Genomic DNA, 13,413 nt, shown 5'->3' on the forward strand with positions numbered 1-13,413 from the left:
TAAATTATCGACATAAGCTACATAACTTTCACTTTACTTATCTTAATGCTTGTGCATTAACAGGTCAACAAGATGCTGCCCAACTCTGGTTTAGCATTCACACCTAATGGACGGACATTTTGGCAGTAGAATCTGACCAGTCTGAACTGGCTCTAGGAAATAGAAAGTTGTGAGTGCACATCACGCAGCGATACACATTTTGGGGAGCTTTATCTATAATTGAATGTGGACACTAGCGATGTAAGCGTACAGAGAACATCAGTTGGGTTTATTTCTGTGTCATTTCTGCACTGTTTCTGTGGGCTGCACTCTGTCCATGTGACACTATCTTATCCATGTGCTCTGACACCAGAATGTGTTAGTGTTTGATCCTAGTGAAGGCATACGCTGTTTCTTTGTTCCTGGGTCCTTGAGCTGGTCTAGCAATGCTATGGTCCTTCTGTTCCATGTCATGCTTGTTATTGTGTGCCTGATGTCATTTTCTTTTCTGCTGGGTGTAAAGCATTTTCATTTCACTTTCTTTCTAGGAAAACTGTTAATATCTGAGACAAAAGCACCATACAAAGCTGGGGCCACTAACAATAATGTGAAGTACTTCATTATTTGATAACAATGACTAAATGTTATGTAACATTTCTCTCTCTTCTCAGGTTATCTGGCTTCATGTTGCCGTCGCCTATTGTGAGCACAGGGTCAATAATGGCCCTTTGGTTCACGACAGATTTTGCTGTGAGTGCACAAGGATTTAAAGCAATTTATGAAGGTGAGACCTATTATTCTTGCATATTTCTCCAATTAAAAGCCTGGCTGGATTGATGTATTAGAGGGTTTAAAAATACTGAACATATTTGTGTTACCAAAATGGTAATTGTCTTACTATTGACTTGTTTCTCTACTATATATCGATTTCAATGGTTAAGTTGGCAGTGGATTGTACTTGCATCACCAGAGTCGTTTGATTCCCCCATGGCCCAAATTCTGAATATAAAATATAAATGACTGTTATTTTTGTATTATAGGGTAATTCATGAATCTGTGTCTGAATATCGGCATAGTATACATTGGGGAGAACAAGTATTTGATACACTGTCGATTTTGCAGGTTTTCCTACTTACAAAGCATGTAGAGGTCTGTAATTTTTATCATAGGTACACTTCAACTGTGAGAGACGGAATCTAAACCAAAATCCAGAAAATCACATTGTATGATTTTTAAGTAATTAATTTGCATTTTATTGCATGACATAAGTATTTGATCACCTACCAACCAGTAAGAATTCCGGCTCTCACAGACCTGTTAGTTTTTCTTTAAGAAGCCCTCCTGTTCTCCACTCATTACCTGTATTAACTGCACCTGTTTGAACTCTTTACCTTTATAAAATACACCTGTCCACACACTCAATCAAACAGACTCCAACCTCTCCACAATGGCCAAGACCAGAGAGCTGTGTAAGGACATCAGGGATAAAATTGTAGACCTGCACAAGGCTGGGATGGGCTACAGGACAATAGGCAAGCAGCCTGGTGAGAAGGCAACAACTGTTGGCGCAATTATTAGAAAATGTCAAGATGACGGTCAATCACCCTCGGTCTGGGGCTCCATGCAAGATCTCACCTCGTGGGGCATCAATGATCATGAGGAAGGTGAGGGATCAGCCCAGAACTACACGGCAGGACCTGGTCAATGACCTGAAGAGAGCTGGGACCACAGTCTCAAAGAAAACCATTAGTAACACACTACGCCGTCATGGATTAAAATCCTGCAGCGCACGCAAGGTCCCCCTGCTCAAGCCAGCGCATGTCCAGGCCCATCTGAAGTTTGCCAATGACCATCTGGATGATCCAAAGGAGGAATGGGAGAAGGTAATGTGGTCTGATGAGACAAAAATAGAGCTTTTTGGTCTAAACTCCACTCGCCGTGTTTGGAGGAAGAAGAAGGATGAGTACAACCCCAAGAACACCATCCCAACCGTGAAGCATGGAGGTGGAAACATCATTCTTTGGGGATGCTTTTCTGCAAAGGGGACAGGACGACTGCACCGTATTGAGGGGAGGATGGATGGGGCCATGTCTCGCGAGATCTTGGCCAACAACCTCCTTCCCTCAGTAAGAGCATTGAAGATGGGTCGTGGCTGGGTCTTCCAGCATGACAACGACCCGAAACACACAGCCAGGGCAACTAAGGAGTGGCTCCGTAAGAAGCATCTCAAGGTCCTGGAGTGGCCTAGCCAGTCTCCAGAACTGAACCCAATAGAAAATCTTTGGAGGGAGCTGAAAGTCCGTATTGCCCAGCGACAGCCCCGAAACCTGAAGGATCTGGAGAAGGTCTGTATGGAGGAGTGGGCCAAAATCCCTGCTGCAGTGTGTGCAAACCTGGTCAAGACCTACAGGAAACGTATGATCTCTGTAATTGCAAACAAAGGTTTCTGTACCAAATATTAAGTTCTGCTTTTCTGATGTATCAAATACTTATGTCATGCAATAAAATGTAAATGAATTACTTAAAAATCATACAATGTGATTTTCTGGATTTTGGTTTAGATTCCGTCTCTCACAGTTGAAGTGTACCTATGATAAAAATTACAGACCTCTACATGCTTTGTAAGTAGGAAAACCTGCAAAATTGGCAGTGTATCAAATACTTGTTCTCCCCACTGTATGTCACAAAATGCTTTCAGTGAGCAGGGTGCATTTCATATGAATAAACACTGCTAAGTAGTGTGCGCTAAAAGGAAAATTACACTCAAAAACAATCTTTTGGTATTTGTTTTTACAGCCTGTATGATGAATTTTGCATACCGCATCATACTAGCTGTATTTCTGCATTTTGAAAGTTCCATATCTTGAAAACTTGATTGCTGACATGCAAAACATTTTGGGACTATATCAACAATGGACTAATGAAACAAAAAACTAAAGATAGGTTTGGGATGGAGTTTTCCTTTAACATGTCAATTGGTTACTGTTTAAGCTGTGTGCAGAGAGATGTAGATGTTGTCTGCTTAGCACATGTTCCCATTTACATTATTTTGGCTTTCTTTGCATTATTAAACCTGTCGTTGATTGATAGCTGTGGTATTTCAAGGGAGTTCAGGACAACTGTATTGAACCAGGGTAATTACAAAACTGTATAGTGTGTTTTATAAAGTATACAGCACAAACCACTTTGACCCAGTCAGGACAATACAGCATGTCATATACTTTCCATGAAGTCTAAATACCACTGGAGTCTCAACTCACCCCCCTTGTAGGAACCATCTCTCAGGCTGGCATACACTGTAGCAAACTTCATGAGCCCTCTTGAGACACTGGGGCCTAAGCAATGAATGATGCACGAGCATGGCACTTTGCTCGTAAACCTTTCTAAGGATAAGCATGCTTTTTTTCTTTGTTTCTTTTTCCCAGAACATTTTCATCTCTAGTGATTCAGAGTTGTGTTATTGCTACAGGGTTGTGAAGGGATACCAAAACTCAATTCCCTAAATGTTTTCTAACGCAATATCAGTCTCATTTGGCAACATCAATTGTTCCTGGTTGTGACAATGCCTTTTATGGACAATGGTTTATTGTGTGTAGCGTGTGCTAGTTCTTGCTGTGAGTGATAAGAAATAATTAACCATGATGGGCTTATCTAATGTTGGCTGTATCAGAACACTTTCTCCTGATATCTTAGCATTGACTACTGATATCTTAGTACTAACCACTGCCTCAGAATGAACTACAGCTAGTGTATGTTGTATATTACAGCATGAATAAGGTTGGCAATATTGCGTTCTCTCTACATGTGTTTTATTTGTGATGGATCATTAGCTTATACACTAACTTTCACACACCTAGATGGCCGGGCGGGGTGGGTGTGGAGCCAGAGACAGCAAGGGTTCAGACTGTAGAACCCAGTTCCTACATTTGAATATAAAAATTGATTTTATCAAACAAAACTATGCTACATTTTATCTCTGGGACCCTCAGGATGACAAATCAGAGCAAGATTACTGAATGTAAGTACATTATTTACCTTCAGAGGTGAATGTATCAAACCAGTTGCCGTGATACGTTTTTTGTTATTGTGAACTCTCCTCAAACAATAGCATGGTATTTTTTCACTGTAATAGTTACTTTAAATTTGACAGTGCAGTTAGATTAACACGAATTTAAGCTTTCTGCCCATATAAGACATGTCTATGTCCTAGAAAGTTTGCTGTTACTTACAACAGTCATGCTAATCACATTAGCGCACGTTAGCTCAACCGTCCCGTATACGGGACACCGATCCCGTAGAGGTTAATAAGGGTGTTTTGTCTGGTTGTCTGAATGGGCTCTATTTAAGCCTACAAAGATTAATTGTCAATGTAACCATTGGAGTCTAAATTAAATTGACTGCAGATTTTGTCTGGGATTTTGTAGAAATTTTATACAGGCCAGGATTTCATTGATGAAAGTGTCACAACCATTGTTATGATGAAGGGTATTGCTGGACCCCTAGAGTGTTAATAGTATTGATGGTAACAACATTTCCTTTGGTACAGTAGCATTGTTTTTGTCATTTTCAGTTTATTGCAGTTGAGATTGAGATATTATGTCATTCAACTATACAACCTGTAGGTTTTCCCAGCAGCCCTTAGATTGTGATTTATGGGCCATTACACTTGACTAATTGTAGCTAATCTATTTGCCTGTCTTGATTGGCACAGCAGTGTGCGAGGTTGATAAATAACCTAGCAGCGTATTTACCTCCCCAGATGCTCTCAGGAATCAGAAATAGCTATGTTTGCTAATTGGTTTACTATTGATGAAGCTAATTGAGAGCACAAACCTGTTCTGAAAAGACAAAGGCTGTGTTTTGGAACCATATTATTATAAAAACCCATATTTTGACATTTTAGTCATTTAGCAGACGCTCTTATCCAGAGTGACTTACAATTAGTGAGTGCATACATTTTTCATACTGGCCCCCCGTAGGAAACGAACCCACAACCCTTGCGTTGCAAGCGCCATGCTCTACCAACTGAGCTACAGGAGGGCCAATATTGCATCTTAGTGATCCCATTTTAATTCAGTCATTGTCACTAATATTTTATTAGGAAAGATTCAAATAAATGACAAGGACAAAATACTGCAGCAGAAAATGGACAACTCCAGCAGGGTACTGCTCCAAAGATATAAATCAATGAATTTCCCAACATAGATTGAAAACTTAAAATGGAGCCTGGTCCATCAAGTAGGATGAGAGTCCAACCGATATTTAACGAAGCCTTGAAGATTCAGAATAGTGCTTTACGCCAATAATCAGCTTTATATTAACTAATTGGGCTACTATGTTTTATGAAACAATGAAAAATATATGTTAGAGGTCTACAAAAAATATAAATAAATGTATGCACTTCTAACGGCACTTCTATGTCGCTCTGGATAAGAGCGTCTGTTAATGACTAAAATGTAAATGTAAAATGTAGCATGCAAATATGCTATTTTATTCAGCCTTTTAGTCTTAAGGCTCTATGGGGACACACACTTAAAGTGTGTTCAATTACAATCCAAGAAGAGTAACAAAATAATCTTAGAAGTGCCGTCTCTCATATTAGATCAATGGAAAAAAAGTAACTTTCCTCAAAGGACCTTTGAACACATTACTTTGAGAAAATGCATGGGAGCCACACTGGTTACATGTCACACCCAGGTATGAAACAAGCTGTACTAGATAGTACAGAGGAAGTGCCCATGAACAACCAACGCCTCTCCGGTTTGTTAGAGATATTGCTCCCCATAGTACTAACTGCAACCACCAAGATGCTGTCTTCAAAGCACTAAAGTTGGCAAACTGGAAGGATTTAAATCCCTGTGCCACTTTTAATCATTCCTTTTGAGTCTCTTGTCAAGGGATTTCTTTACCTTTCTTGCACAGCGCAACATGAAGACGTTTTAAAATCAGCCATAAGACATATCTGAATATTATTTGCTGGAAATATTATCTGAGACAAAATATAATTTAAAAAACTACAAAATAAGAGAGAATACAACCAACCAGCAGAGGATACATATAGCTCATGTTTTAAATGACAAGAAAATTGTACAGCGGTATCAAAGTGTTTATCTTATGTCAAACTGCCAAAAGTTAACAAACCATCATGTTGCTTTGCAGTTGGTAGCGATGTATGCATTTGAATGTAGTGGTGTGCGGTGTGTGCAAATCTGTGAATTTTTGGAGGCATGAAAAAGTGGCATGTGCTGCAGCAGTTAAGCTTAGGTACACAACCACACATCTTTTTTATTGGTTTCAGATCCCACTGAACAAGAGTCAAACACTCAGCATTCTTTGCCCCATTCCACCATGTTAAGTATTAATCATTATTTCAGTCCTGCAATTTTCACAGGAGATTAATTCTCAACAGGATCCTATACTGAACAAAAATAGAAACGCAACATGTAAAGTGTTGGTCCCATGTTTCATGAGCTGAAATAAAAGATCCCACAAATTTTCCATACGCACAAAAAGCTTATTTCTCTAAAATGTTGTGCACACATTTGTTTACATCCCTGTTAGTGAGCATTTCTCCTTTGCCAAGATAATCCATCCACCTGACAGGTGTGACATATCAAGAAGCTGATTAAACATCATGAACATTACACAGGTGCACCTTGTGCTGGGGACAATAAAAGGCCACTTTAAAATCTGCAGTTTTGTCACACAACACAATGCCACAGATGTCTCAAGACATCACCCATTGAGAATGTTTGGAATGCTCTGAATCAACGTGTACGACAGTTCCCGCCAATATCCAGCAACTTCGCACAACCTTTGAAGAGGAGTTGGACAACATTCCACAGGCCACAATCAACAGACTGATCAACTCAATGCGAAGGAGATGTGTCGCGCTGCATGAGGAAAATAGTATTCACACCAGATACTGACTGGTTTTCTGATCCACGCCCCTACCTTTTTTAAGGTATCTGTGACCAACAGATGCATATCTGTATTCCCAGTCATGTGAAATCCATAGATTAGGGCCTAATGAATTTATTTCAATTGACTGATTTCCTTATATGAACTGTAACTCAGTAAAATCTTAGAAATTGTTGCATGTTGCGTTTATATTTTTGGTCAGTATATAAGGGAATTTCCCATGACATTAAATGGGAAATTTGTTCACTATTTCCTTTAGGAAGATGTTTACTCCTGCATCTTATGTATAGTGCTTACATTTGTGCTGCGATGCATACACCTCATGGGTGTTTATATTGCAACAGCTTCATTTAGAGCCATAATGATATTTCATATTGAAAAAAAAGCCCAAGATGCAATAATCAAGTGCTGCAGAGCATTCAAAGGATGATAGACTATCACCTGTGCAATAAGATGATGGTTTGGACATATTGGACGGCCTGTAGTGTGAGGTGAGCTAATCCCATGAATAGCTAAATTATGAGACAGAAGTAATTTGAATGATTGAAGCACAGTGCACACAGATTATGTTGAATAACTTGAAGATGCATCCTGTAAGTCGCTCTGGATAAGAGTGTCTGCTAAATGACTAAAAATAAATAAATAAATAATGCATGTGCATATTTAACACACACCAGCCTTGGAGCTTGCCATAAGATGTTTATCTACAATTCCACACCTTTACAAGTAAAGATTTGTTAGCTTTGTCAATAACTTCCAGTCAGTTTTATATCACAAGGTTTATAGCCCAGATACTTTCCAATATGTAGAGAGTTTTATCTGTTTACACAATTAAAAAGTAAAATGTATGAACACATTAATTCAGATTGTGTGAATGTATTTGTATTTACAGTATGAGGGAAGATCGACATTGATATTCAGATCAATCAGCGCTGAGTGTTTGTGGTTTTAATGACAGATCTTTGTATCGACGGTCAAGGACAAACTCCATATCCAATCAAATCCAAGCTGCCTCTTAGAGTTCATGTTTTTAGTTGTTGCTGAAAATCTCCTTGCACCTTTACACTGATTCTGCTTAGCCTCCAATCTGGGCCACCACCCTAAGGGAGCTGCTTTTGTCAACACCAAAAGTCATCTGGATTTGTAACATATCAACATTTGTATATTTCTTTATACTTCTTTGTTGATTTTTCATTTGATACCATAACCAATAATACAGTGGCTATGTTCAGATTGTCTCTCTCCAAGTTGCAATAATATAAAGCACACAAGTGTAACTGGTGTGAAATGGCTAGTTAGTTGGCTGTGCTCGCTAGTAGCGTTTCAATTGCTGACGTCACTCGCTCTGAGACTTTGAAATAGTTGTTTTTGTGGAGCGCTAGGTAACAATGCTTCATGGGAGGCAGTTGTTGATGTGTTCAGAGGGTCCCTGGTTCGAGCCCAGGTTGGGGCAAGGAGAGGGACGGAAGCAACACTGTTACACAAGTAAATGTCACAAAATCCATTGCCGAAATTGCAGAAATGAAAGCACTCTAGTTCTGAGCTCATAGACTGGTGTTCTGCTTTGTGTGAATACACTGGGATTTTAAATGTAAAACGTATCTTACTCCCTAGCTCACTCAACAGCAACCCTCATTGGCTCACCCTATCCGTAGAGGCCATGACAGATCAGCATGGGTCAGAGTAAAAACCTTCAAGGCTCAGTGGCCTGGGACCATAGACATTTCATATTCAACAGATGTAAAGAAGACTTGGTTCTGCTCTGGGAGCACAGCTCTAACACGTTGTCCACATTTTAGACTGAAGCGTTGTAAAAAATAGAAAAGTAGCTAGTCTAGATTGAAGCAGCACTTTGCATAAAAAAGAGAGGGACGCCTCCTTGAAACTGTAACTGAAAGCGCAAACTATTTTCTGCTGACTCATTCAAATGGCTCCAACTTTTAACTTGAGACGTTGATGTGAGTTAGAAATGAAATGACCAGATACTAAAGGCCAGAGTCACTGTCATGGTATATGGCTGCCTTTGGCCAATTTGAAAATATATTGTTTTCCAGTTAAATGTTTATCCAATTCTATACATGTCAAAGGTCTAAGGTCTCTTATGCTGTCCAGATCTCAGGGACCTGAACTGGCAGGAATAGCTGGATGGAGTCCTTGAATCATGGCCCTTTATCGAGGAATAACAGATGGCACTACAGTGTCCCATAAATTGCTACAGTGCTTACAGAGACAATGTAGAAACATTTAATGGAATGAATCAATGTTATATGAGTGCATATTTTTTGTCCTTCATGTTCAAACTGTGACCTGCTATATTCCCTTTCATAATTAACAGTCTATCCATATGATTCCTCATGAGGAAAGCAAACCTGCAAAGCCAGTCTAGTTGCCAGGTATCAGGATTGTTGTTTCCACTCGTAATGCAATCTGTCCTGCTTAGTCTTTGTCAAAATATATTTCCCACAGCTCATTAACACAGCCTGTGACACATTTAATGGAATCTACTGTATAGTAGTGTTTACTGGAGTGATTCATAGCTCATCAACAAATACATAGTATGGAGAGGGCATACTGTACAAAATATGACGAATTGGGGACATTGATCAACTTAAAATATAGCCTAGAAACTTTTGATAAACGACTGAAAGAAGTTTGAATGTATTGGCACTTATCATCTACTTCCTATTTCAATACCCCTATCTTGCTTCTGAATTCATACATTAATAAGCCACTCACTGTACCACAAATGGTTTTAGTATGCACAGTTGCAGTCTCCCTAAAGTCCTATGCCAGTGTTTTCTTATTCAGTAACCACATGCTGGCATACATGTGGTCCTCTGTAGCTCAGCTGGTAGAGCACGGCGCTTGTAACGCCAAGGTAGTGGGTTCGATCCCCGGGACCACCCCATACACAAAAATAAAATGTATGCACGCATGACTGTAAGTCGCTTCGGATAAAAGCGTCTGCTAAATGGCATATTATTATTATTATTATTAAATGCATTAAAGGCCCAGTGCAGTCAAAAACGTGATTTTCCTGTGTTTTATATTTCCACACTGAGGTTGGAATAATACTGTGAAATTGTGAAAATTATGGCCTTTTAGTGTAAGAGCTGTTTGAAAAGACCGCCTGAAATTTCAGCCTGTTTGGGTGGGATGGAGTTTTGGCCTGCCTGGTGACATCTTCAGGCGGTAAATGAGTTAGTAGACAAATAAGAAAGAGAGTTCCAAACCTCTCTGCCAATAACAGCTAGTTTTCAGTTTCCCCCTCACCACTCAGACTACTCCCAGACAGTCTTAGCAAAATTCTTGCTTGAGAAATTGCTCTTGGCTAAGAAGTACAGACTGGACAGTGCAGTGTTGGTTAAAACAAGATGGTGCCAATTCATGTGCAGGCTCAGTGGCACATCTAAAATTCCTGACATCTGGTAAAACATATTTCTCTGCAATATGGCATGACTGTCCTCATAGTCTGAGCCACTCTCCAAAAAAGTACATAATATCACAGTTATACTGTTTGTTATACTCTCATGGGCTTATTAATAATATTAACAAAAATGAACAACAAGTATTCAGCCATAAAAAGTAAAGAATATATTGAGGCCTTATTCAAACAATCACAAAACAGATAGGGTGGTGAGTATTATGTAATTGTATTACCCTTTTAAGGAATTAATGAAGCTTGTAATTCTTACGAAATCAGTTAAATGGTTGGAACACCATTGACCCACAGCATCTTTAAAACTAAGAGAGAAAATTTATGGAAGCTAATATCTTAGACTTTTGCTAATATCTTAGTCATGCTGTTCTTAAATAATTAAAAACCCATTGCATTTAACTGACGTCTAGTAAATGAGATGCAAGGAATGTTGACCTAAACACCCTTCATTTTGAAGAGTTTAGTATTCTGACTCCATATTCATATGTCACTTACATACATATATTCATCACATATCCCTCTAAAGTCACCATAAGATTATAACATACCTACAGAGGATATATTTTTTTAAATATTTCAGGAACACATTGGTTCTTTAGTGCTGTAATGTAAAAGCCCTCAATTTCAAAAGGTCTTAGTTCATTAAGCTTTGAAAAACATGAATGCAATGTCTCATGCATCTCAGACCACTTTGAAATCCTGTACAGTGTACACTAGGTTGTCAAATTTGGTTAGTTAAAGGTTACAAAGGGTACTGTTGTTGAAAGAACTGGTTGATGGTAATATTGATGCCCGAGGCAAAAAAGTATGAGTCACCAATGTTTGAGCAAGGGTGACATTTGGGAAATAAGGAAGTGACCCATATTCCTGATACAAGAGTGGTTGACTGGTGTTGACCCATAGACTGCAGTGGTGTCTTGTAGGAATAATGGCTACACAGAGGTGAATTGTGTTTGTATTCAGTAGAAGTTAACTCAACTTAAAATCAGACATTTGTGTATAATTTCTCATCAAAGCTGTCTGTGTTGACACATGTTGTAATTTCAAGCCAGATCCAAAGAACATCATGTATAAAAAATATATTTTGAAGATACTAAAATGTCAAAAGAGATTTAATTCAGTAAAGATCACATTCTGCCACGTCGGCATTAATAATCCATTACTTCCAGTGAATTCTCAAAGCAACTCAGAGAGAGTCTGTTTGTCTGAATGAGATATCAGATGGGAAGCCCTAATGGACAGAGGTGAGGAAAATGTACTTACAATGACTGTGATATGTGGTTGTCTCACTTAGCTACAGTGCATTCGGAAAGTTTTCAGACCCCTTTTTCCACATTTTGTTACGTTACAGCCTTATTGTAAAATTGATTAAATTAAATTTTTTCCCTCATCAATCTACACACAATACCCCATAAGGACAAAGCGAAAACAGGTTTTTAGACATTTCTGCACATTTATAAAAAAACTAAAACAGAAATACCTTTATTGACATAAGTATTCAGAACCTTTGCTATGAGACTCAAAATTGAGCTCAGGTGCATCCTGTTTCCATTGATCATCATTGAGATGTTTCTACAACTTGATTGGAGTCCACCAGTGGTAAATTCAATTGATTGGACATGATTTAGAAAGGCACACACCTGTCTATTTAAGGTCCCTCAGTTGACAGTGCATGTCAGAGCAAAAAAAACAAGCCGTGAGGTCGAAGGAATTGTCCGTAGAGCTCCGAGACAGGATTGTGTCGAGGCACAGATCTGGGGAAGGGTACCAAAAAATGTCTGCAGCATTGAAGGTCCCCAAGAACACAGTAGCCTCCATCATTCTTAAATGGAAGAAGTTTGGAACCACCAATACTCTTCCTAGAGCTGGCTGGCTGGCCAAACTGAGCAATCGGGGGAGAAGGGCCTTGGTCAGGAAGGTGACCAAGAACCCGATGGTCACTCTGACAGAGCTCCAGAGTTCCTCTGTGGAGATGGGAGAACCTTCCAGAAGGACAACCATCTCTGCAACACTCTACCAATCAGGCCTTTATGGTAGAGTGGCCAGACGGAAGCCACTCCTCAGTAAAAGGCACATGACAGCCCGCTTGGAGTTTGCCAAAAGGCACCTAAAGGACTCAGACCATGAGAAACAAGATTCTCTGGTCTTATGAAACCAAGATTGAAGTTTTTGGCCTGAATGCCAAGTGTCACGTCTGGAGGAAACCTGGCACCATCCCTACGGTGAAGCATGGTGGTGGCAGCATCATGCTGTGGGGATGTTTTTCAGCGGCAGGGACTGGGAGACTAGTCAGGATCTAGGGAAAGATGAACGGAGCAAAGTACAGAGAGGTCCTTGATGAAGATCTGCTCCAGAGCGCTCAGGACCTCAGACTGGGGTGAAGGTTCACCGTCCAACAGGACAACGACCCTAAGCACACAGCCAAGACAACGCAGGAGTGGCTTCGGGACAAGTCTCGGAATGTCCTTGAGTGGCCCAGCCAGAGCCCGGACTTGAACCCGATCGAACATCTCTGGAGAGACCTGAAAATAGCTGTGCAGCGATGCTCCCCATCCAACCTGAGAGCTTGAGAGGATCTGCAGAGAAGAATGGGAGAAACTCCCCAAATACAGGTGTGCCAAGCTTGTAGCGTCATACCCAAGAAGACTCAAGGCTGTAATCGCTGCCAAAGGCGCTTCAACAATTTTTATTTTATTTTATTTGCACTAATGTCTAAAAACCTGTTTTTGCTTTGTCATTGTGGGGTATTGTGTGTAGATTGATGAGGGAAAAAAACAATTTAATCAATTTTAGAATAAGGCTGTAAGGTAACAAAATGTGGGAAAAGTCAAGGGGTCTGAATACTTTCCAAATGCATTGTATCTTCAGATGAATGCACTAACTGTAAGTCGCTCTGGATAAGAGTCTGCTAAATGACCAAAATGTTAAAAAATTTAACCTTTTACTGCAGTAGGCTAAATCAGGGTCACACAGAGTGTTTCTTGGTAGTCTTAATCAGAAAAAGAAGACACCTGTGCCATGTCAGATATGGAGTTGAAATGTATTCAATTCAGTTTGCATCCCAATATTACACT

The 13,413-nt window shown here is 39.7% G+C and overlaps 1 protein-coding gene across 1 annotated transcript in view; it reads left to right on the forward strand.

The window, feature by feature from the left end:
• Positions 1 to 13,413, forward strand: part of csmd1a (CUB and Sushi multiple domains 1a) — a 354,566-nt gene that overhangs the window by 248,097 nt on the left and 93,056 nt on the right. Inside the window, exon 3 of the mRNA XM_041888224.1 lies at positions 651 to 763. Coding sequence (XP_041744158.1) covers positions 651 to 763 — 113 coding nt within the window. The remainder of the gene's footprint in view (positions 1 to 650; positions 764 to 13,413) is intronic.

The sequence above is a fragment of the Coregonus clupeaformis genome, chromosome 1 (assembly GCF_020615455.1).
Source record: "Coregonus clupeaformis isolate EN_2021a chromosome 1, ASM2061545v1, whole genome shotgun sequence".
Classification (NCBI taxonomy): Eukaryota; Metazoa; Chordata; class Actinopteri; order Salmoniformes; family Salmonidae; genus Coregonus; species Coregonus clupeaformis.